Source organism: Syngnathus acus, chromosome 6, assembly GCF_901709675.1.
Source record: "Syngnathus acus chromosome 6, fSynAcu1.2, whole genome shotgun sequence".
NCBI classification, from domain to species: domain Eukaryota; kingdom Metazoa; phylum Chordata; class Actinopteri; order Syngnathiformes; family Syngnathidae; genus Syngnathus; species Syngnathus acus.
The window spans coordinates 5,509,372-5,532,488 of NC_051092.1; the positions used below are offsets into that span (position 1 = coordinate 5,509,372).

General features: G+C 39.3%; 3 protein-coding genes across 4 annotated transcripts; 1 reads left to right on the forward strand and 2 right to left on the reverse strand.

Moving 5' to 3' along the window:
- Window positions 1-77: 77 nt before the first annotated feature.
- arpin (actin related protein 2/3 complex inhibitor) lies at window positions 78-5,278 on the forward strand. The gene is made up of 6 exons (XM_037254862.1): window positions 78-256; window positions 1,742-1,817; window positions 2,106-2,238; window positions 3,278-3,484; window positions 3,765-3,928; window positions 4,085-5,278. Exons 1-6 carry the CDS (start codon window positions 165-167, stop codon window positions 4,091-4,093), a joined length of 681 nt encoding a protein of 226 aa, XP_037110757.1. The 5' UTR covers window positions 78-164; the 3' UTR covers window positions 4,094-5,278.
- On the reverse strand, window positions 5,060-17,573 carry anpepa (alanyl (membrane) aminopeptidase a). Its single transcript, XM_037254861.1, has 20 exons — window positions 16,842-17,573; window positions 15,488-15,630; window positions 15,266-15,396; window positions 14,740-14,860; window positions 13,292-13,446; window positions 12,880-12,993; window positions 12,484-12,627; window positions 12,333-12,398; window positions 11,839-11,904; window positions 11,583-11,731; window positions 10,714-10,793; window positions 10,427-10,557; window positions 9,949-10,004; window positions 9,713-9,860; window positions 9,420-9,508; window positions 8,284-8,400; window positions 7,008-7,175; window positions 6,727-6,867; window positions 6,331-6,394; window positions 5,060-5,957 (listed from the first exon to the last, which is right to left on the reverse strand). Exons 1-20 carry the CDS (start codon window positions 17,444-17,446, stop codon window positions 5,805-5,807), a joined length of 2,841 nt encoding a protein of 946 aa, XP_037110756.1. The 5' UTR covers window positions 17,447-17,573; the 3' UTR covers window positions 5,060-5,804.
- Window positions 17,574-18,803: 1,230 nt separating this feature from the next.
- si:dkey-12e7.1 (uncharacterized protein LOC557553 homolog) lies at window positions 18,804-22,187 on the reverse strand. Of its 2 annotated transcripts, none has more exons than XM_037255054.1 (3): window positions 21,926-22,187; window positions 20,767-21,383; window positions 18,804-20,640 (listed from the first exon to the last, which is right to left on the reverse strand). In XM_037255054.1, exons 2-3 carry the CDS (start codon window positions 21,295-21,297, stop codon window positions 20,053-20,055), a joined length of 1,119 nt encoding a protein of 372 aa, XP_037110949.1. In that variant the 5' UTR covers window positions 21,298-21,383; window positions 21,926-22,187; the 3' UTR covers window positions 18,804-20,052. The 2 variants fall into 2 exon arrangements, with proteins under 2 accessions (XP_037110949.1, XP_037110948.1); XM_037255053.1 differs by having other exon boundaries at window positions 20,767-21,389.
- Between the last annotated feature and the right edge of the window lie 930 nt (window positions 22,188-23,117).

The window sequence follows — 23,117 nt, forward strand, 5'->3', positions numbered from 1 at the left end:
CTTTCTTTGTTACTAAATTGGACACCATGCAAGACCTACGGTACGTACAATGTTTCAAAACAAGCGCACATGCATGTGGGAGGAACCGGAAATGTCAGTTTCAGGAAAACACTGACGGGAATTTTTGGACTACATACTGAACTGTACTGAATAATCTGTGGAAAATGAGCCGTATTTATCATAACGCATCTTTAAAAAACAAACCAGTGCACAATGAGAAATATGACAGTGTGTGGTCACCCGGCTCTCATGAAAGGTAGGTGACGTATGCAATTTAGCAAATCCACATAGTGTTTTTCCCGTTGTAACGACGCAACCAAGGGAGAAAATGTTCCGATCTTGTTAAAGGAATATAATTAATTCGTGTGTATCTTCGGACAGGAAATCCAGGAAAAGCATTTCTGGAGTGTGCTTATGGAATTTGAGTGTTAACATCCACTAGGGGGCATGCTTGTACAGCGCCGATTTAAGAGCGTGCGGCTTCCCGTCGCTACAAACGCTGATTGGCTGAGAGCGGTCACATGATGCTCCGAGCGCTTGAGCGGCCGGTTGCCCGATTACGTTAATACGGAATTCAATTGCTTTTCGTGAAATTGTCATAATCTAATAAAAATAATAATAAAATTATAGTGCAAACACGCCTGCTACGCTGGAACACCAGGTGTCAAGACATATTGGTGCTGGTCCAGTTTCTGCTGATTGCAATTTTATGAAATGGTTCCGTGATCGAGTTTGTAAGTTGAAACTTTGAAAGTAGAAACAACGTTTTCTGTAGAAATCAATGTAAAAGCAAATAGTGCGTGCCGGACTATCTCAAAAGTCGCACAACGCGAGTGAGAACTTCGTTAAAGGAAAACAAAAGCGTCTAAAGATGGAAGATGACAAATACAAAAGTATGGAGGTTGATTGGGGTCAAATGTTTTGTACTTGAAAAATCAAAACTTGAAACTGAAAATAAATGTGTTACGCTTGAAACTTGTAAAAAAGAAAAATCTATTCACAATAAAAATACTTGAACTGTTTTTTTAAATTGAAAATAATTTTGCTTCGCTTTGGTACATTTTTGGAATAAACTATTTTGTTAATTTTTTTTAATAAACTATTTATTTTCAGGGGCGGCTCGGTGTAGCACTGGTTAGCACGACCGCCTCACAGTTAGGAGGGTGCGGGCTCGATTCCACCTCCGGCCCTCCCTGTGTGGAGTTTGCATGTTCTCCCCGGGCCCGCGTGGGTTTTCTCCGGGCACTCCGGTTTCCTCCCACATCCCAAAAACATGCTTGGTAGGGTTTGTCTCTGTGTGCCCTGCGATTGGCTGGCAACTAGTTCAGGGTGTCCCCGCCTACTGCCCGATAACTGCTGGGATAGTCTCCAGCACGCCCGCGACCCTCGTGGGGATAAGCGGTATGGATGGATGGATTTATTTTCAGGTTTCACCTCCATTTATTTTTCAAGATTTCAGGAGGGGTTTTTTTTCAGTTGCATGTTTTTCATTTCAGATTCACATCCCTTTTTTGTCAGGTTCAACTCTTTTTTTCGAGTTGAACACTTTTGACCCGAATCTGGCGTGGGGGCGTGGTACTAGTTGAGCGGGGTGGGGAATCATGAGTGACAGCTGAACAAGAATGCTTGGAAGTACCCCCAGAGACAGCGCCTTCAGGGAGATTGTTAGATTAAATGCCACAAATTATTCGAATACTGTTTATATCGTGATTATATGTATAGCTACTGTTTTGTTTTACAGTGGTCCTGGAGTGATTCTTGAAGGAATCCTTGTTGATGTTTCAAGACATGTGCTGACTGATGTCAACAATCAGAAGGTATTGGTTGGATACTTACTGATGACAATGCATGTGTATGCAAGGCTAATATAGAAATCTATTTTGGGAGATTAGCAACCCCATTGTCAAATTGTCATTAAGAAATTTATCTCAAGAAATTTTTAAAAACTGAACTATTTACCATGCGTGTTTTGTGTTTTCTCCTCCAATCAAACTTATTGCAAAAGTCATAGAAGTTGAATCAATCTGTACAGTTCAACAGAAATATTTTTTTTTCCATTCGGCAGGCACGTTACTACGTACTGTATATATTTTTTCTTTTGGCAGGTTCGTTACCACATACTGTATATCAAACCTAAATGCGTCCATCGAAGGAAGTATGACTCAAGTGGGAAGGAGATTGAACCAAACTTCAGTGACACCAGAAAGGTCAACACAGGCTTCCTCATGTCCTCCTACAGTAAGTAAAGACCAACAGATACTAACATGATCAATATTTCCATTTTCATTCATTTTGTCACGTTCATCATTCACCATTTCCTCAAATGGAATATTTGATCAATCTGCCAACTTGGAAAACTTAGGGCGGGGCTTCCCATGAGGCAGAATTGGGTTGCAGCAACTCTCAAAACACCATAGAATCAGACTCGTTTTAGTCTGATCACTCTTATTGTTGTTATTATTTATTAACAATAGAAGTAGTTTATTAGCACTATTATTAAAGGTAAATATTGACAATTATATAAATGGCACAACAACACCAAAAACAACAAAGAAACATTTTAAGACCTTATCCTTAAAATTATACTCTGCATTTAAAAATGTCTGCTGGTCTGGGAACGTGTGGGGATCCCACTGACACGGTGGTTGGAAAAATTGACGTCAGGGCTTCATCTTTAGTAAATGTGAGGTCGTAAAATGATGTAACTCAGCAGTAACCAACTTTTTTGAAACTTCTTTGGTACTGATTATTGTGACGCACTCCCAGTTTAATAAGCACTGACGTAACAAAGTTGCCCAGAATTATTTGGAGGTAAATCATCCCCTCGTCGTTGTTTCTCTCACTTGCTTATCTCTATGAAGGCTAAGTATATAATGCTGACCTTTGACCTGCACTGTTTTTGAATATTAATATTATTATTATTATTATTACACCCGTGCAGGTGTGATTTAAAAGGAATATCATCAAAAAAAGATTAGACACAGCTCACTGGTAAATGGATCTATTTTTTAGAACAATAACAAAAAATCGGGCTACTGTGATTGGCTGGAAACCACTTCAGGGTGTCCCCCGCTTATTGCTCGAAGTCTGCTGGGATAGGCTCCTGCACGCCCACGACCCTCATGAACATAAAGCGGCTCAGAAATCAGATGGATGGATGGATAGTAACAAGCATGGAAATGGAGTAAACTCCTGAGACTCGAACTAGTTAAAAAAAAAAAAGACTTTCACCCATGTGTCCATATGTGTGCCTGTGTCTCCGTTTATTTATATGTAGAAGTGGAAGCTAAAGGGGAGTCAGACATACTGTCAGAGGAGCAGCTGTCAGCACTGATACGTAAAGCCGAGCTGGTGAAAATAACTGACAAGTACAGACCTGACGGCACATGGGCCTTCTGGTACCCTGAATGTGAGATGGACAAAACAGAGCTGGAGACTGAAACAGACATTCGACTGAAGACGAGAGGAAACAGCCCCTTTATATGTGAGTACCTATAATATTCAAGTTATTGATGAGGAAAATAGCCCCAATTATGTAACATGCATGTTATACTGGTGCCAAAACAAAGTTATATTTTGTCATATTTCACCGGGGTTCGGTTGAAGTTGGGAAATTGTGTCAAATGTAAATAAAAACAAAATACAATGATTTAAAAATCCTTTTCAACCTACCAATTTATGTTTGGCCAGATGGGTATTTTATTCACACTCTTTTAAGACCAATTCTCTTTTCTTCACTTCACACCTTTTCTTGCTATTTTTAGTCTCCTTAGCTAAAGTAGAGGGTGGCACAGTGTCCAAATGTAACTTTGCCGGAGATGAGAAGACCGGAGCATCGTGGACTGACAAGATTATGGCCAACAAGGGTGTAGCAGATTACGCCCAGAAGCCTGGAGGTGAAGGAGAGGGATCGCAGGAAGATGAATGGGTGAGGGCACGATTTCAAACTAAACCTAATTCAGACATACGTACATTGTTTACTGCAAGAACAGTGGAAAGAGCAAAATCGTTATGGAACAGTAAAGATCGGATATAATGCAAATGCTACTAAAGGTTTTAAAAAGCTCACCATTTTGATCCTTAGGATGACTAAAGAGAAGATTGTAGCCTCGAGCTCTTGGCCCATCTCCAGATTGAATTTCTGCTTGGATCAGATTGCTTCGGTTCCCCCACCAGAAACCAAACTTGTTGCACACGTGGCCTTGGCTTGAATCGTTCCTTTGCACTTACAAAGTGAGACAGATTTTTTCTCTCTGAGTAAAACCGACAAGATCTGGTTTTGATTTGGTCACCTACACAAGCTCTGTTATTTGACTTGCTCTGCTTCTTTTGTGCATATTTGGTCACGTTGCGTTGGTTAAATTCCACCATCGAATTGTGCATCGTTTTCCTCTTCTATTAACACTTCCAAATACATACATGACTTCAGACTTCAAATTTTCCACGGCCAAAACTGTTGGCGGCATCAATGGCACAAAAGTCTTAAATAAACTAGTGCCCATCAATTTATCTACCCGTTGCCATCAGTGTGCGCAATCCGTTAATGAAAGTAGTTTATATGTTTATTTTCCTTATGTTTAAGGCAGATGTTTAAGTTCCGGCCTTGCTCGTCACATGACCGATAACTGAAATAGAAAAGAATGTTATTTGTCTATCATTGGTTATTCGTATTTTTACCTCCATTGACCACATGTGCCTGATTTACTGTATAACAGAAAGTTATAATGCAATAGTGATTAGCAGTAAGGGTAAATATTAAGAGCAAAATATTCTCACGTCAGCTTTGTCTCCTCAATTACATATGTGAAACTACACTCTTTAAATCCCTTACAAATACAATAAAATACAACTTTATAGTAAATACAGCACATTTGACAACAGCTGCAAAGCGAAAATGGGAAAAACAAACAGCGTGATTGCAAATGATGTGTTTGGTATGTACGTATGAACTAACTCATTTTCAGAACACTAACTTGAATTTGACTTTGTCAGCTTAGTTCGTGATTCATTGTCGTAAAGGGGCAGAATGTAAAATAAATTGACATGCGATACTCATTCCTTTTCATTTACTGTCATTTTATTTTTCTTCAACTCTTTATTTAGTATACATCACTTGTCGGTGAGTAGTCCCCACTTTTCTTGTCAACTACAAACATACGTAAACACTAAACACAAATGTATCCAATTCTTGCCTTTAAATGTACAAAATATCTGTCGCTTTTTTTTTTACTAAAACACTGTAATAATGTAAACAATAAACAAATAGCACATACTGTCATCATTCTTTGCATTCCTTTGTACTTCTCAACTCAATTTTGGTCAACACATGATATATGGAATTGATGAATAAGTCGCTTGAACTTGTACAGTAGGAGATACCACTGACCACAATATCTCAATAAGTTCTGATGGCACTCCATTGAACAGAAGGACTCAATTTCCGGCTTGTACACAAATTATTTGGTCACATTATTACAACAAACAAGTTATCTGTATTCTATAACCTAGTTAGAGTGTTCTTTGGCTCTGATGGACTTGGACATTAGCAGTATTCATTTCTTCCACTTGCATTTGAATAATGTATTTTAGATAAATAAAATAGATTGATTGCTGTGTTTAGCAGAAAGGAGTACTTTTTCATTGTAATTTCTGTAATCATCTCTGGAATTGGGTTTTAGAAAAGTGCATCAGTCAGATCATTGATCCATTTTGTTGGACTTCAGAGTTTTTACATTCTGAATTTAGTAGCAGAGGAAGGTCTTTGAAAGATGCGTCCCCCCACCATCTAATGTTCCGAACAAATGCTAAATGTCGTAATCGGTTTTGCTTAGAAACCATTCCCGTACGATAGCCTTGTTCTCGCTGACCCACTGGATGTTGACTTTGACCTGCTCAATTGCCAGCTCCACAGCTCCAGAAACAGTCGAGATCTCATTCTTTGTGGCAAAAGCCTCCAACTGCAGAGGTTCAGAGGGATGGACATTTTTTTTGTTTAAATGTAAAAATGCGATATCTTTCAGGTCATCAGCTAAAATTTGTCCTGAGGCTCAAACCAAGCAATGGGTAAGTAGGAACCAGGAACAATTAAAAAAGAAACCCAGGGCAACCCTTAAGCTCTTATTGTGCCTTGTTGGTGAGACAAAAGAAATGAGCATGTTGGTTCAATACTTTGTCACACCAACCAGCTTTGTTGATGAAAAAGAAAATTGCATTTTACGTCATAGCTCAAGCGCGCATCAATAAAACCCAATCGTAATGACAGCCGGTCGAGAGACTCATCTGATGAGTTGTGGGTTATGAGATGTTTGTTTAGGCGTCATAGTAAATTACCTCCTCCAGTTCGAACTCTGTCGAGAACCTCCTGGCCACTCCCTCGATCAGCTTGGCTCCATCACTGGTGACATACAATAACAAAATGTAATTGCAATGCTGAAAATATTTGGACTGAAAATTGGAGAGCTGGATAATGTCATTACTATCACAGCGTTTGAAACGAAATGTTCCTTGTGGGCTTCATGAGAAAGAAGTCAAGATAAGGACTGATTACAATTCATGACCTTTGCGCGAGATGACAACTCATTTAAACAAGCCGCTGTGGATTGTAAGCTTTATGGCAGCTGTTAGTTCGAGGAACTGCTCACTTCAGTGGCCGATGTAAATGGGCGACAAGCTTCCATTTTATGTTGTGACACATCATGACAACACAGATTATTGAAGAGTACCAACCCCTGACTAACGTAGTCCCATTTTGCTCGAATGAAATTCCAGGCCAATCCATGTCCCGCCACATTTGAGGCAATGTAATTAATAGTAGACGTAACATCCATCAGTCGTATCTTCTCAGGGTCCAAAGTGTAGTCCAGGTATCTGCAAGATAACCAAGGCTCTCTTTAATGTGGAATTTAACTTATCTGAAGGTGCGGCTGTAATAAAATAAGATGTTATTAAAGCTTTTATCGTATTTAACGTGAAACATCATCGAGTTTGAACGCCACTGTTAGCTTCACCTGTTTAGAAGCCAGATCTTCTTGGTGCACGACAGCGCTTTACGAAGCTGGTCTTTCTCTGACGTTTTACTCATGGTCAGGAACTTGTTCCAAGCAAACTCCCACTCTTTTTCCCCCCCAGCGGCCAGAGCTTGGCAGTAGATGACTGACCGCAAGTTGGGGTGAATGCTGAGTCACACAAACACACATGAAACATTATTGCAATTTTTGGGATGCCTTGTTTTCTGATATATTTCTATGGACTTTCGGTAAATCCAAGAAATTGGAATCTTGGAATTCAACTGCCCTAAAGTTGATCCAGTTTGGAACACAAAAACAATTCAGGAAACTAGGTGTCATAAATCTGAAGTCAAATGCTAATCAGAGGTCACACTGATTTGATTTCATCTTGAGAATTGCAGACAAAAGTAGTTTTCTTGTGAGTTTACTTCAACTTCAACAAATATCAACCTATGGGGTCAAAAATGACAAAATATGACAATAAGATAAATCTGGGAAAGGAACTTATTTGCATTATGACACAAGTTGTTTCAGTCATTCTAAACGGAGTTCTCATACAATTCAAAGTTTAGATGTCTGTTGTTACCAACTTAATCCTTATGTTCCTAAAGGTCTGGGATGTATATTACACAAAATAATAATTACTAGCGCCTTTCAGAATATGGTTCTTGACCAGTTTAGTGTAAGATCAACCTCAGCAAGTGGTTTTTGGTGAAATACAGTTAATAAATTAGACTTTCATCTGACACATGATATTATACAGTTACCATGGAAACAAAGATTAAAAATATAATCATGTGACTAACTGAGGTTTATGGCTTGGCAATAGCACACACAGAAGACAAGTTGACAGTATTTTTGAACTTTGGATTTGATCATCCTTTCAATAAAATGACGCACGTATGCAGCTTTGGTTCTAGGACACTGCATTTGGTCAGCCTGCACATTCATATGACCAATATGTATTTATGGTTTTTTTTTGTAGGTTTGAGATGTATAAAATTATTTCTAAATTTAACAAAGTTTGCAGTCAATTATTCTTAGCATTTTAAACCATTTTGTATATGACCGATTTTACAGATGGGAAAAAACATTGTTAGGTTTTGCTCTGCCTCCGATAGGTCAAAAACAAAAGATCTTTTTGACAATTAGTCACCGGCCTAAAAATGATACTTTTCTTTGTTAAACCATGGCTAGAGACTAAAATCACACTAACAATCTACACAATTAAGATCACCACCACATTTGATTATTTATTAGCCAGGTGTGGTCATACCTGTTGGTGTTGGTATCATTGCTATTCATCCACTTGTCAAACATCAACGTGGCCATTTCAATGCATTCTTGGAGTCCATTGGAACAAGCCATGTCAATGGCTGTGATCTGGTTGTGCCTTGAAATGAAACCCAGCATTATTTCTTTGAGAAAGTGATCAGTTAACATTCTCTTGGCAAATATCAACAGCATAACGGGTGTTTTTTTACCCATTGTTGTCCTATTAACTTGATTTGTCAAACCATCAGAAGGACAGCATGTCTTCCTACCAACCCAGGCACCTCCACAACCTCCCTCCCTACCTACTTACCGACTTTTATGGGTAATGAACCTTTAACAAAATGATGGCAAGGTTAAAACTTTCAGAAGAGAGGGATCTTTTAAACGATTTTTGTGGCGGACCTCAGGACCTGGCCTCTCACTCAGCAGGCCAACAGACAAAGAATTTGCAACAAAAGCCTCCATCCTTTTCCAATACCATTCATCCTCATTAAGATCACCGATTAACTGGAGCCTATCCCAGTTGACGCAAGAAGTGGGCTTCACCAGTACAGCTGGTTACCATTCATAATCACATTGACACCTATGGACAATTTAGGATCACGTTTTGGGACTGTGGGTGTCAGTGGAAAAAGAAGATGCTAACTAGGCAGACATGCTAACAACTCGTCATATTGTGGTGCCTTACAACTAAATATTAAAGAGGACAAATTATGAAACTGATTAATAAGTAATAATAATAAGTGACTGCTCGGCGTGGTTGCCAAGATATTGGGGGCGTTTGATTTTGCTTTGTTTGAAGTGCGGACTAGGGCTGTGCATTGCATTTATTTCTATGATTTTTGTTATTTTCAGTTAATTATTGTGTACAGTGTACATTGACAACCAACCAGTCTGTACCCCACCTTTCACCCAAAATCGTCTGGGATAGGCTAAAGAACAATACCATGGGCTATGACAGAAAAATTATCTAATGCATCAATTACCAATAATTCTCATTATTGTTATTGTTTTTTTAAATAAGAAATGAAAATGACATTTAATATGTATATGATGAATACTAATATGCTTGCTAAACTACATACAGAACATTAAACTGATCAAAATACAAACAGAACATGGGAAACATTTCCTTACTGTAAGGAGTGGCTCGTTGGAATTTCAGAGTTGTCTGTGAAGTTTCTGTAGTAACCGTACAAGTTTTTAACTTGCGCCCGAAGATAGGCCTGAAACAGAGTGCATGTTTCCAACCTTGGAATGTTACTCAAGCACAATTTTACCGGTCGTTTGATTTTATAGCCAACCAACATTTTGATGTCACTGGTAAACATATCAGTTCTAAAGACAACAGACCCTCAGAAATGTGGCAAATAGTGATGTTATGAATGTAAGTAATTGAACTGCTCATAATAGAACATAATGAAACATGCCTGCATGGGTCCATACACCTCGGAGCGGTCAAACATGAGGACAAAGTACTCAAGATTGCGAACTGCGGACTCCCAGGGTATGGAAGCTTTCTCATTGCGAAGGAACCACGTTGTTTTCAGAGCCAGAGTCACATTGACAATTTTGGCCCTAAAAGAGAAGTTTTAGCAAAGTGAAGGAACAATGTTGACCAAATACGTCAATAGTCCGATTTTTTAAAAAAAAACAGCAATAATACCTTGCCAAATGAAATGCATCATCAATGAGCTGCCCTCTGTTCATCACTGGAATGCGCTAAAAAGCAAAAAAACAAGATGATGTTGAAAACAACTGTGTATGATGTACAGTTTGACAACATGACAGGTTCAATTCAGATTTGAGTAGGGGGCAAATTAACGGAATGAACATAAAACATGATCGCTGTGTTAAAAGATTTTTGGAACAATTGAACAATTCAAAGGGAGCCACGAGGAACAGCTATTGAACCTGCAACCCTGCATTAGGGGCTACATAAGCTATACCTACGTTGGTCTGGTGCCTTGCTCAAGAGTATTCCAACTGACAGTCATCATTTTCTGTTTAACAAATATCTGAAGCTAAATACGTACTAATGGTACTATTACGTACTCATCCTCACTTATAATTTTCAAATCTAAATATAACAGACAGGCTACAATGATTACTATTATGATTTGCCACGTTGGCTTCGTACTCACATTTGGGTTTGATTCCAGCTGATTGAGGAGTTTTTCCCAATTCTCTGGGTTGTAATTGACCCGGTAATATCCAGTACAGTTGACATTTACAAGGATCCACTCTCCGTGCTTAGAAAGGAATGGGTCTTTAACTGGGAGGGGAGAAGAGAAGATTCTTCAAGTTCTACAACACACTGATAAATAAGGTACACTCAAGTCCAAATTTGTAATTGTTCCATTCTGATCGTTGAGTTTGATTTGTGGTGGGTGGGGGGGGAAGAAAAAAAATATATTTGCTGTTCTCTTACCTGCATTTCTGCTGTTCAGCCAGATGAAACTACTTCCTGATGTATTTGACATCACTCGGATTGGGATATGCCACAATTGACTGAACAGTCAAAAGAACAGATAGTAATGAGAAGTCTTTCCTGGTTAGTAAAATGAGCCAACTAAACTGGAGGCAGTCCTGACATCATTTGCAGATCAAATGACTCAGGGTTGGTCCACACTGCTAACATGTTACAAAATGAATCATGTGGATCATTTGGAGATCACTCTTGCAGTAATCGCAAACTCTATCAATGTAAAGTGAGCATGGCTTAAATTGGTTCGAACAAAGTATATTGTGAGTAGTCAAATTAACCATAACATTTCATGTCAGATGCACTCACTCGCACAAGAAATGAAATAATAAAGAGGCAGGGAGGCTTAACATCATGATTTGTATCAAATACTATCTCACATTTCAACTTTGATCAGAAAATAAATAAAAATAAAGGTGCCATTAAATGCAATGATTCAAGTTTGAGTCCTTCTTACAGTATTTCGGAAATTTAGAAGCACATGAGAAATGTCAGAGACGGAAGAGAAAGTCAAATGTGGCTAAGGTGAGAATCTCAAGCAAGCTTTGAGTAAATTTTCCTCTGTTCATGTTTAGTAGTACTCATGCCTTTCTTCTACTGTTGCTAACCACAGACGTCTCTTTAATTCTCTGAGTAAATGTTGTTTTGTGACATTTTTGGTAATTATTTTTTTGTACTTCTTGGTATGTGCACTTAGCTTTAGAAAATTCAGATGCTCAATGTTGGTGATTTGTCCGATGTGATTTATCTTCCGCTATTTGAGTTACTTGTGAAGTAATTATCTGTTTTGCTAGGAAATGTAAAACATGACATACCTGGAGTCCAAAGCACTGTTGAAGAGGAAGTGCTTCTGGTTGATTTCGCCATTTGTAGTGTTGATGGTAATAACAGGATATCCACTTTGATTGGTCCATGTGCCCATCGTCTTGGCAACTTTAATGTGACCCCCGTCCTCAACAACAGCCTGAACGCATGGAAAATGACATTCTAAAAGATGCTTTTCCTTAGGGTAGGTTTTGTAACGTGAGGGTTTAAAAACTTTTTTTTTGGGGGGTGATTTTGTTAACTTGCCTTTTGTATACATTTCCAAAGGTCATCTTGGTCAGTATTTCCATATTTATAGCTACTGAGGTACATCTGGAACGATGAAAGGGAGAGAAAAACATTACATTACAATTATGCCAGCAAGAGCAGAAGTGTTTTTTGTCATGATCTACCATGAGGTTTGTTTTGCTTTCCTCTCAGACATTATTTACAGAAATAACATTTTATTGATGGTTTTGAATGGCCGTTGAGGATGAAGGTGTGGAAAGAAGGATGATGTCTTAGCGAAGTGTGCTCATCAAGTGACCAATTTTTCAAATTTGTTTAGAAATCAGAACTGATTAGTCAACTACTGCTACACATAAAAAAAAAAAGGGTTTGAGTCCCAGCAGGTCATTTTCTTTTCTTTCAAGTCTGAGAGAATAGAAATGTATTTTTGGCAGCCAAAGGGTCATGCCACAGACATACAACAATTAGGATACAACTACTCCTGAATCAAACGAGGGTACGTCAACACTTACTTTAATCCCCTTGTCGAAAACTCTATGCTCCACGGCGTCTGCCAGCATTCTCAGCACAATTGCTCCCTACAGTATGAATAAATTAATGATAATATCAAAAGTACAGTTTGTAGATGACATCTGTATTTGTTTTCTACTCATTTGAGCATACCTTGTAGGAGGATATATCATCAAACATCTGAATGATTTGTGAAGTGGACTGGACGTTGCTAGGTGGGACACTAAGAGGATGTGAAGAAGCCAATGCATCCTGCTCAAGTGCTGCATGAAGTTCACTCATGAAGTACATTTCTTTCTGGTGGAGATAGACAACACATCAAATAATACTGACTCAATGAAAGACTAATAAGAAGGGATCAACTTCTCAAACCAAATATTATACCGATGGCACGTTTCGTAAATCAGAAATGCGATACGGTGTTAAAAGTGATCAAAACAGACAATAAAAATGGCAACATGCAGACGCGCCCGAGTTCATCTTTCTTCTTTCACCTACCCATTCTCAAATAAATCTTGTACTGCACATTGTATAGAAATCCGAACTTACAACTTGAAATGTAGGTTCAACGTTGCCCAATGCCAAGATTGACATGTAGGTGGCAAAGCCTTCATTTAGCCAAACTTCACTCCACCATTTCATTGTCACAAGATTTCCAAACCACTGCAAGCAAAAGAGGTGCAATTTAGAAGCATTGAACACATATGTCAAAATGGGACACAAAAAAAGTGAATGAGGCATTTCTTATTTACTTGTGGCGTGGCATGTGACCACGGTAAAATGACTCTTTACATTTTCATTCAGGGGAGACTGATGAGAGCAAAAGCATACATTGTATCGATTTGTAAAATACTGAAGAGTTTGATTCATTGTGTTCTGAGGCTTCATAAATGTAAATTTTGATTAACGTGGTAGGGAAGGGAAGCTAAAATATTTCATTCATTCATTTTTTTTAACTAACCTGGTGTGCCAGTTCACGTGCAATGAGATGAGCGATTTTTTCTTTGTGCAGCTGGGATGACACGCCTTCTTCATACAGCAAGGCTCCTTCTTGATATGTTATCAGTCCCCAGTTTTCCACCGCTGCAGCAGATAAATCTGGCAGTGCAATTTGATCTGGGGGAATGATTAGACATAATAAATATATGCAAAGTGTTTTGTTTCCACAAATCTTGTCAAGGCACATTCATTGGGGGAAAACAATGGTGATGTTTGGCATTCTACACAACTGGACAAATTAGCTACAAAACCTCAGTTCGTCCGCAAGGACTACATGAGTAAACCGGCAAGCCTGTTCTAAAAGGTTTACCAATGATCAGACATTGTGATTTCCCAGAATGTCACGTCTCGTCTCCAGCCGTTCCACTATGTGTTTGTTGTCATGGTTACTGTCTGTGTGCTCGCCCCTCCCCTCCTGTGTGCCCATGATTAAGTGTGAATATTCTCACCTGCCTCTTGTTACCTGTCGTGTATATAAGTCCTGTCTGCCCCTCATGACCCTTCGGGTCATTGTGTGTGTGTTGTTGTCTTGATGTCTTCACGTCCTTTGTGTCGCGTCCCTGTCGGTTAGTCCTCTGGTTATTTTGTTAAGTCATGTCAGTTTGCTGAGTCTATTTTTGAGTTCCTCCAATAAACCCTGGTCCAAGCTGCATTTGGTCGCCCTGCTCCGTCCGTTTCTGACACAGAACTGTTGTAAGTAACCATTTGGAAATGTAAACACTTGCAGAGATTCTTAAAAAGTGTTACATGTAGATATTTTGCTGTTTCATACCTCATTAAAGAAGCTATATCATGCTAGATGAACTTTTTGACCTTTTAGTCATGTTAAAATGCTAATTCCTTGCTCAAAACATCCCCCAACTGGTGCTTTTTTTTTTTTTTTCCTCCATTTACTCCCCTTGGGGCATTCCTGCTCATTCCGCCTCTTTAATCACCAGCCCCACCCGAGCCCATACAACGACCAGGTACTCACTGTGATGTCACAAAATGAGGAGCCGCCCCAAGCAGACTAAACACAGCTAGTACCTCAGAGCAGTTGAGTTTACATAGGGCTGTTATGATTTTGGTGCATCAAATAAATGATAACATGTTTCGACAAACACTGCAATGTGCTCAAGTATTAGTCATTGCTGTTTGGTGCATTAAAAGAGTATTTTCTATGTCATTTTGAAATGTCCTGCTTAGTGATTGGCCAATGAACGCACCTCAAGTCTAGGGATGGATGTCTAAGTACGTACAGTGGAAGTGGGGACTGAACTTCTAGTCTGACTTCAAAATGAGAAAAATAGCCACCAAAATAAAATAACTCCTATTTCATAAAAACATTTAATTACGTAATATCATGATGTATATGTGCCTACAATTAACCGTAGACACACACTGAATTTGATCCGTCGCATAAATTCTTACCAAGCTTTTTCAGAATGTAATTGATTCCAAAGTGGTTTTCATAGAACTTGAGAATCTTTCCGGTAACATCTGCTGCATATCGAGTGTGCCCAGCATCAGTAGCCTCTGGCCGGGCATATATCTGCATGAAAAAAAAATCATAAAGGGCACATGAGGTCTTGTTTCGTTTTGATCCTCAACTGAAACATTTACACATGCACAAAATTGTTGATGCTCTTCCATTAAAGACAGCAAATTCATCAATAACAAATTATCTTAATTTGTTGAGAATTAAACAATTAAAAGCAGACGGTTTTATTTTTGTGGTCCAACAGAGTAATTTTGATTTATAATTAACTGATTTTCTGTAGCTGCACATTGAGTGTTGTGGCAAAATAGCACCTGTGTTTTTATTTCCATAACAGAAAGGTAGTAAAAATTTGGACCACATGAATCGCTAAACTAATGGTTGAGTAAAGGGAAATAAAACATACTGCCAGTCAACACAGCAAAACAACTCAATGTGTCAAAGTCAAAGCAAACTTACCTGGATTGTCACGCGTTCGAGCACTGATTTGATGGGTGTGAACTCTGAAACTGTGAATGCCAACAAGTTGGTGGACATTTTCGGTGTCGGATAAAATTGTGTGACTTCCCAGTCTTCTGCAAGTTCTGAGCCTAAAAGGGTGGGAGGGTGCAAAGTATATTGTGTAAAAGTAGATAGTATGCTTTGTTTACATTTACCTGATTGTAAATCGTATTTATTCACCTTTCGCAGCTTCATTCCCAAGTGCCGTCATTTCTTTTCTATGTTTGATTGTCACATCAAACACAGCCTTCATTTGCGGCTCATCAAAACAAGGAAACAATTTTCTGGCGGCTGTTGGCTGCAGGAGTGTACTGGCAAGAAATCTATGCAATAAAAAAGGTTAATATTCACCAACAAGTCACATGTGTACTAGTCACAAGCAAGTCTCAAATCGGAACCTTCAATGTTGAAGCAAGTCCCAAGCTAGTGTGGACATAAGTCAAGCAACTCTTGTAGTCACTACCAAATTTCAAGCAGTCGTTTCTTGTTTTGAGTATGTTCTAAGTCAAGTCATAATATTTTGCTCCGTCACAACATACAGTATATTATATATCATAACTCTTCATGTGTAAATGAAACATCAGTGCTATGATGCTGCTCAAGCTGCTACTAACTATACAATATTGCAAAGCAGAATAAAATAAAGTATATAGCAGCTTACTCTAACTGCGATTAACATGTCTCATTCTCATTAGCTAACGATGAGCATGGGCTTCCCTAGTTAGCAAATTAAAATATTTAAGCAGTTTCAGAATATATTATAGCAAATAATATAACATAATCCAAAATTGTGTGTTGCTGTGCTTCAGAACAAGTCTTCATCTAATTGATGACTTTTTAAACTATTAATTTACTATGTTAGGGCAATCTGACTTTGGCACCATTTGGAACGGGAATGGCGGTTTACTGGTTCAACCAACAAATTCCCCTTTACCAATTTAACAATAGTTAATTTTGAAGAACTAACTTTTAAGTAACCCCTACTCAGGCCCCCTTCTTCAGGTGTTCCATGTCAAGCTTTGAAATTTGGAATTTCATCTTAGCCAATTCCTCTGGACCAAATCCAATACACACTCACGCACCATCTTTTATCATCCTATCCACCATGTAACTCGACAAGAGATAATGGATTCTTAACTGAGAAATCAAAGATTTGTTTATTTACATAAATAAAAATCATATGAATAAAGGTCATTTGAGCAAAAATAAATTTCAGAAGGACGCATACAACTTTATTCGCCAATTGGCAGTTGCCAGGAACTAACGCTCACTTTCAAAAAGATGGCTGACTCCTGAATGAGAACAAATTAATTTGCCTTCAAAATAGATTCAGACTGTCATTATGAGATCAGTCATATTTATTGTATTTCCAGCCATGACTGGTTTTCTCTGAGTTATACGGTAGAGCGGACACATTTAGACTGTTATGTCAACGTGTTAATTATCCTTGACCATTTATATCAGTTAAAAAGAAAAAACATTTAAAGAACTATATTTAAACAGATTTATCAATCAAAATCTTTTTCACACTTACCTCTCTCTATTTGTGTTATTTTCAAAATGTGGAACATCTTCATTGTATGTGCTTAGATATAAAGCTTGAAGATTTTGTGATATCTCTCCTTGGAATGCCAGAAATAAGCTGTAGTTCTTTCCAGCCATCAGTTCCTCCTTTAACTGGATCTCCAAGAAATCACTTTCATTCACATGATTCTTCATATCAATTATCTCGATCTTCTTATTTGTCGTTTTAATCTTCACTAATGGATCATAAACCCTCAGGTCTCGGCTATGGAGGTAAATGCTCTGTGTTGTCTCAACACAATGAAAATGTACAGTTGAGTTACCGGTGAACACCATCGTCTGGTTTGGAGTGGTGACATTAACTTCCTCGATGATTCTGGAGTAGAGCTGAAGATGAAGAAATAATTTGTAGTTGTCAGGCACCAGATTTGTCGGCAACCGCATGACAGGTGGTGGTATAATAATGGGGGGTGGGTCGGTCGGCCTTTCTGTTGCGTTCATCGGTCCGATCTGGATTTCGTAAAAAATGACCATAGTGACAATGCTGCAAATGGCAGACGCAGTCAGGATCCCAAAAGCAGCGGCGAAGGCCTTGGCCGTCGAGGTCTTCGACATGGTGGCTGCTTGATCGGAGGTTCTGTTCGCTTGCTTTGCTGAGCTTATTCTGACACATCTGTGTACTTGTTCACCTCTGATCTGCAAAACCTTATCTGCATCCAAGGAACCACCCTCCCATAAATAGGGCTTGGCCCAACTATCTCAAGTCTGTGTTTGGATTAAGCATTAACCTGGACATTGCATAGGGAGCAAAGAGTAAGTGATTCAGTCTGGAAGGTTGTAAATGAGCCGTCATTGATAGTGCTCAAACATCTGGAGGTGGTTACTGTGGTCCAGACACACACTCTCAAGAAGCTTAGTGCAGCCCATTTCTCAGCTGGATCATTATAACTTACAGTGGCTATGAAAAGTCTACACACACCTGTTCAAATGTACGGAAGAGGCTTAGGGCCAGTGAAGAAAAAAAAACGAGGGGTGACAGGATTCTGACTTTTTTCACAGAATTCTGACTTTAAAGTCAGGTGGTGGTATAATAATGACTTTAAAGTCAGAATTCTGACTTTATTCTCAGAATTCTGACTTTAAAGTCAGAAGGTGGGAATAGTCAGAATTCTGAGAAAAAAAGTCAGAATCCTGTCACCCCTCGTTTTCTTTTCTTCACTGGCCCTAATCCTCTTCCGTACAAATGCCAGGAGTTTGTGATGTAAAAAATGTGAGTTAATTCCAAAGTTAGTTTCTCAACTTTTCAACCATAAATGTTGCCTACAACCTGTGCACCACCCCCCAAAAATATTTTAAAAAGTCCATATTTTTGTGCTGAAGTGAAAGCAAACAACTGAGATAATATGGTAGCACAAGAGTGCAGTGGGGGCTGTGTTCAGAATTAATTAATCGCGTCATGTTCACTTATGTCAAATGCGAGTCAGCAGAAACATGTCATGTATTTATAATCCCTCTGAATCCCAAATAAAATTAAACTATTCTAGTCGGTAGAGTTTTGCTAAAACATGCACAAAATGAGATCTTGCAATTCCTGTTAGTTTGGTGTTGGCAACTGCCAGACTTGGTACTTCTCCATCTATGCCCTTTGTACAGAGTGTAAACAAATCACACACAGTATGTGGTTATTTTTTTGTTGAGGAGTGGATCTTTTATAAATGCATTTTAGCATTGAAACATTACAATAGTCTTCTGTACATTGGTTCAAGTAAAAAAAAGATATACATATGCACATAGTGTGGGTTTATTTAAAATGTCATTTTTGTCAAACATCTAGTTAGGAAGTGCGCTGTTGTTTGGGGCTCCCCAACAGCGATTATGAAAAACTGTGGCCCCCTCCATCATTTAAATTGCCTGATTCTGGCCGAAACAGTTTCACTCTCAGGTTGGTGGCACAATAACATGGACTCACTGATTTAAAGGCCGCAAGAGAAAAATGTTTATTGCTTACAAACAAGTACAATTGAACCCATTTATATTCCCTAAACTGCTGTTATGACATTAGTCTTAATCTTGGGGCCCTCCAACTCAACACAAACCATTGTTTAGTAAATTGTACATGTAGTCCATAAATCTTTGCAAAGTAATTTTGCAATGACTTGGTTTAATCACATGTGCTGAACAGTAAACTCAGAGAAATTAACTTAAACCAGTTTTTAAGGGGAAATGAGAGAAAGCAATCAAAGTATGATTGGTCAGTAAAGAATATTTTAAATAGATTGACATCAACCTATGAAATCATCACAATCCACTAGTTCTGACGACAGTTAGTCTAGAATCGTGCAAAAAGCGCTCCAAAAGTGTTCACAAGCAAAACATAGACAATAAGGGTCTCTAGTGAACAGCATGTGTAATAGCAAGAGCATTGCTTGGGTTTCTCAGCTGGAGGAGCCAAACAGTTGAAATCAAAATAAAATCCAGTTGAGGATAAAATAATTTACATCCACAGTGCATAATCTAAACCTCATCTGGAAATTTGCAGACATTATTGCTCACTCACTGTAGTACAGCAATATTACACATCTACAAGAGCAATGGAAATTAAGAATAAACACATCCAGTACATTAACACATCGTTTGATTAACAGTTGGTCCAGCACTGGCTTAAACTCAAACTGAGCTGATTTGCATTCCTAACAGGCTTGAATCAGAATCACAAGATCTTAATGCATTTCTTCCAAATAAAATATTCAGAAGCCAGTTGCAATTTGAAGATTTTATAGAAGCTGGTAGTCCTGGAAAAGGCGTTTTTGTGGTCTTTATTATTGAATACAGAGATCACTTAGAATACAGTTTTCTTTTATCATAAATAATGTACAAAGTAAAAAAAATGCACCTTTACATATTTGCATTATCGGTACTGCTCTGAGTTCATTCATTTTCATACATGACCTAGTTTAATCATTTTTTGTTGCAATCTTCTTAGGCCAGACAACACTGACATCTTTGAAAGCAAACTTGTGTACATTTGTGACTGTTCCCATGGAAGTATCTTGCACCTTGCGTTTTTGTTACGTGGATAGCCAGTGCTCTCAATTAACTTTGAGACTGGTGACGCTCTAAAGTTAGCAGCCACTGATGTGACTTATTTGTGTCCCACTCGGTAAACTGAGTTATGTAAAACAATAATTGAGGAAGACAATTACATCCACAGAGTTGGTTGGTTACCAAAGCCAGCTGTCAAGATGCTGGACACAGTAACAGGAGCCTTCCAGGATGGCCGACAGTTCCTCGTAGCTCCTCTCTCTCCAGGTCGGAAGAAGTCTCTCGTTGTTGAGGGCCTGCAGTCTTGGCGTCCCTTCCCGAAGGACATGGTACAAGCAGGGCCAACGACTCTGGATCCTCAGCCTCGTGCGCCTGTCCAATGTAATGCCACGAACAATCTTCTTGGCTCTGAGCTCACGCAGAGCGGGCAGCTTTAGACAAGAGAAGACCAGGCCTCTGCTGGGCGACACGTCCAAGAACTCCAAAGAAAGCGACTCGAGAGTGTAGGAAATACCAAGATTCCACAGCGGCACCAGGATGTGTAAGGTCAGTGATTTGAGGTTAGGAAGGGATGTCGTTAGGGTCTGCAGTGTTGATGGAGTCACTCCTTTGAAGACCCAGAAGAACTTCAGCTCAAGCACTTTGAGCTGCTGGAATTGGGTGAGGAGAGACACTGACAAATCTGACCAGTCAAAGTGTAACCTCATCTTGCTGATACGGGGACAGCTCTGAGTGAGTTTGGTCAGCAGCTCCTGGAAATTGGTCACCTGTCAAAACAAATGACATTGGTTCAGGGAAATAAGAAGACATAAGTAAACAAAATGTACTTTTTAGTGTTATCTTTCATCAATATTTATGTAGAATCAATAAATACATTCTATATGAAGTATTACCTGGTCCATCTTAGTGATGCTGTCCTGGTGAGAACTGGAGCTGGAGTGCACCCTGAGATCCAGAGGCTGAAGAAGTGTGAACGTCCAGTTGAGGTCTAGCTGACCAAGGTCCCTGCAGTGGACATTATCCAACAGGTGGCTTAGCAGCTCACCCCACTTATTACAGCGATCCCCCAAATCAAAGCTGGCCTTCAGTGTGAGAAGACTGGCCCGGCGCGAGATGAGATGGTGCGTGTAGAGGTGAACCCAGGATTTCCACCTCTCAAACTCTCGATTGGACACGAGCACCCCCTCTTGCCCCAGGTGGAAGACGCCTCGACGGGAATAGTCAGCAACCCGCCATAGTTTCCATGAACGAACAAGGCAACTCCAGCTCAAGCAAACCAGAGCACAGCTACATTTATCCACCTCATTCAGGAAAGACAACACGTGTAGCTGGCACTCCACTGGCAGGAAGTTGAAAGGGAAGTAGTCATCCCCCGCTTTGCGGCGGTTGTTTACAGGAGCCAAGGGTCTTTTCCGCGGGGACATGTTGATAGCACAGAACAGTAGCCAACGGTGGAAGTCAGGATCTCCACCGGGAAGTCTTGTGGTGTGGCTTTGCCATAAATCTGTCTCTTCAGTTTAAATAGGTGAAAAGCAAAGTCATGTCAGATAGGAATTTCATTTCTTTGGTCATTGAAAAAAAAAAAAAAGAAATCACTATTCTTTTGAAAGGCCTATGTATGTTTTTACAAAGGGATAAAAAGAATAATCTTAGAGGAAGCTGCTCAACATGCGTTTACAGTCAAATCAATATTGACCACACAGACTATGATGAATCAAATGTTTTAGTAGTTTTCTGTGCTATTCTTTAGTGATACTGTATTGCACATACACACATCTACGGGATAATCAACTCGATTTATTCTGAAATATAGGATACGTACTGTATATCCTAGTTAACCACTCAAATGCATTCAATAAAGCACGTGTCCTTCGGATTCGCCTCAAATTGCAATGCGGTGCAAACAACCACATACACGGGCTATAGTTTACCAAGATAATGAATGTATTGATCATCAGTTGACACCATTATTGCTATTAATTTAAGTCAATATGTAGCTTCTGTAGCAGTTTACATACTTTCATAACTAATATGTTTACTCCGTGTATTTACCTTTTTGGTCGAACAGGTTCGGCACCCTCAATCCAGTTCGCTAGCCTGCTAGCTGTTAGCTAATGCAAAAGAAAACAAAGGCGTTTCCGATGAAAAACTATTTATTTCCTCGTTGTACCGTGAATTGAATAGAGACCCATCAGGCGTTGGTGTTGGTAGCACGGAGGGGACGAAACTATTTTAAATGAAGCGGTAGTTGGCAAATTCTGTTGCGTTTGTGCGCTAATGCAGACGGCTACGCTGCCCATGATGTCATCAAAAGCCACCGGTTGTATTTGTACTATGTAAAGTGGAGGCCTAGAGGGCGCGCGCCGCTCAATATTGCAGCAGAATACAGCCTCTGCTGGACAGAGTCCATGTGGCCGGTCCATTTCAGATCCCGAGAGATTGTGGATCCCAGGAACTTGAAGATGTCTGTGGAGGATTAATGAGGATAGTAAGGGGTGGAAGTGGTGAAGGGTCTCTCCTGAAGTCCACTGTCATCTCCACGGTCTTGAGCGGGTTAAAACTACTGCTTTGTTAAAGCATCCAAGATGGGAAAATGCAGGCAAATATTTTTTAATGATGGTAATTAGAATTTTCTTTTCAAATAAAAAGGCTGAGACAGTATGTTTCCTTCTGTGCTCCACAGGTACACTTGGCCATGATGTGACATTATCTTTAGTAGGTGTCTCCATGAAAGGACATGTAAAAGCCTTGCTTCATTCCCCCGAAATATTTGTACCTCCTTCCACATCACTCCTCTGTAGATATGAAATTCTAAAAGGATGACACTACGCTAATACTGGAACATATTTGATTTTGTAAACATGTTGTGTGACGTTGCATCTTCTGCTCATGCGGGGGCACTATCGGGACGCATTTGGCCCACAGACCAGACAGACCGAGATCCCATTTAATATGTCATGTGAATGATTACACGCGCGCGCACACAAAAACTGGAATTTACCCAAAAAAAATCCAATTGAGCATTAGGAGCTAGCGTCACTGTTTACAGAGCAAGTAGCAAGCTACTCTACTATAATTCCTTCAAATCCAGAAACATCACAACTGCGTTACTTAAAAGCTGCGGGGAATGTCTCGTCTTGGGGGTCGCCACACTCCTGTACTCTGCTAATCTAACCACAATTTTGGCAGATAAGAATAGATTCAACCATATATTAGTGTCAGTGATTTAATAGTTAACTCCTAA

Bases quoted from the DNA above. Each gene is read 5' to 3' on its own strand.
- anpepa (XM_037254861.1), bottom strand. From the start codon at position 17,446: ATGTCGAAGACCTCGACGGCCAAGGCCTTCGCCGCTGCTTTTGGGATC. The intron at 15,631-16,841 runs GTAAGTGTGAAA...TTTATTGCATAG, and splicing joins AATAACACAAATAGAGAGAG to ATTTCTTGCCAGTACACTCC. The intron at 8,401-9,419 runs GTAAGGAAATGT...TTTCATTTCAAG, and splicing joins CCAACGAGCCACTCCTTACA to GCACAACCAGATCACAGCCA.
- arpin (XM_037254862.1), top strand. From the start codon at position 165: ATGAGCCGTATTTATCATAACGCATCTTTAAAAAACAAACCAGTGCAC. The intron at 2,239-3,277 runs GTAAGTAAAGAC...ATTTATATGTAG, and splicing joins CTTCCTCATGTCCTCCTACA to AAGTGGAAGCTAAAGGGGAG. The intron at 3,485-3,764 runs GTGAGTACCTAT...TGCTATTTTTAG, and splicing joins AGGAAACAGCCCCTTTATAT to TCTCCTTAGCTAAAGTAGAG.
- si:dkey-12e7.1 (XM_037255054.1), bottom strand. From the start codon at position 21,297: ATGTCCCCGCGGAAAAGACCCTTGGCTCCTGTAAACAACCGCCGCAAA. The intron at 20,641-20,766 runs GTAATACTTCAT...TTGTTTTGACAG, and splicing joins GCATCACTAAGATGGACCAG to GTGACCAATTTCCAGGAGCT.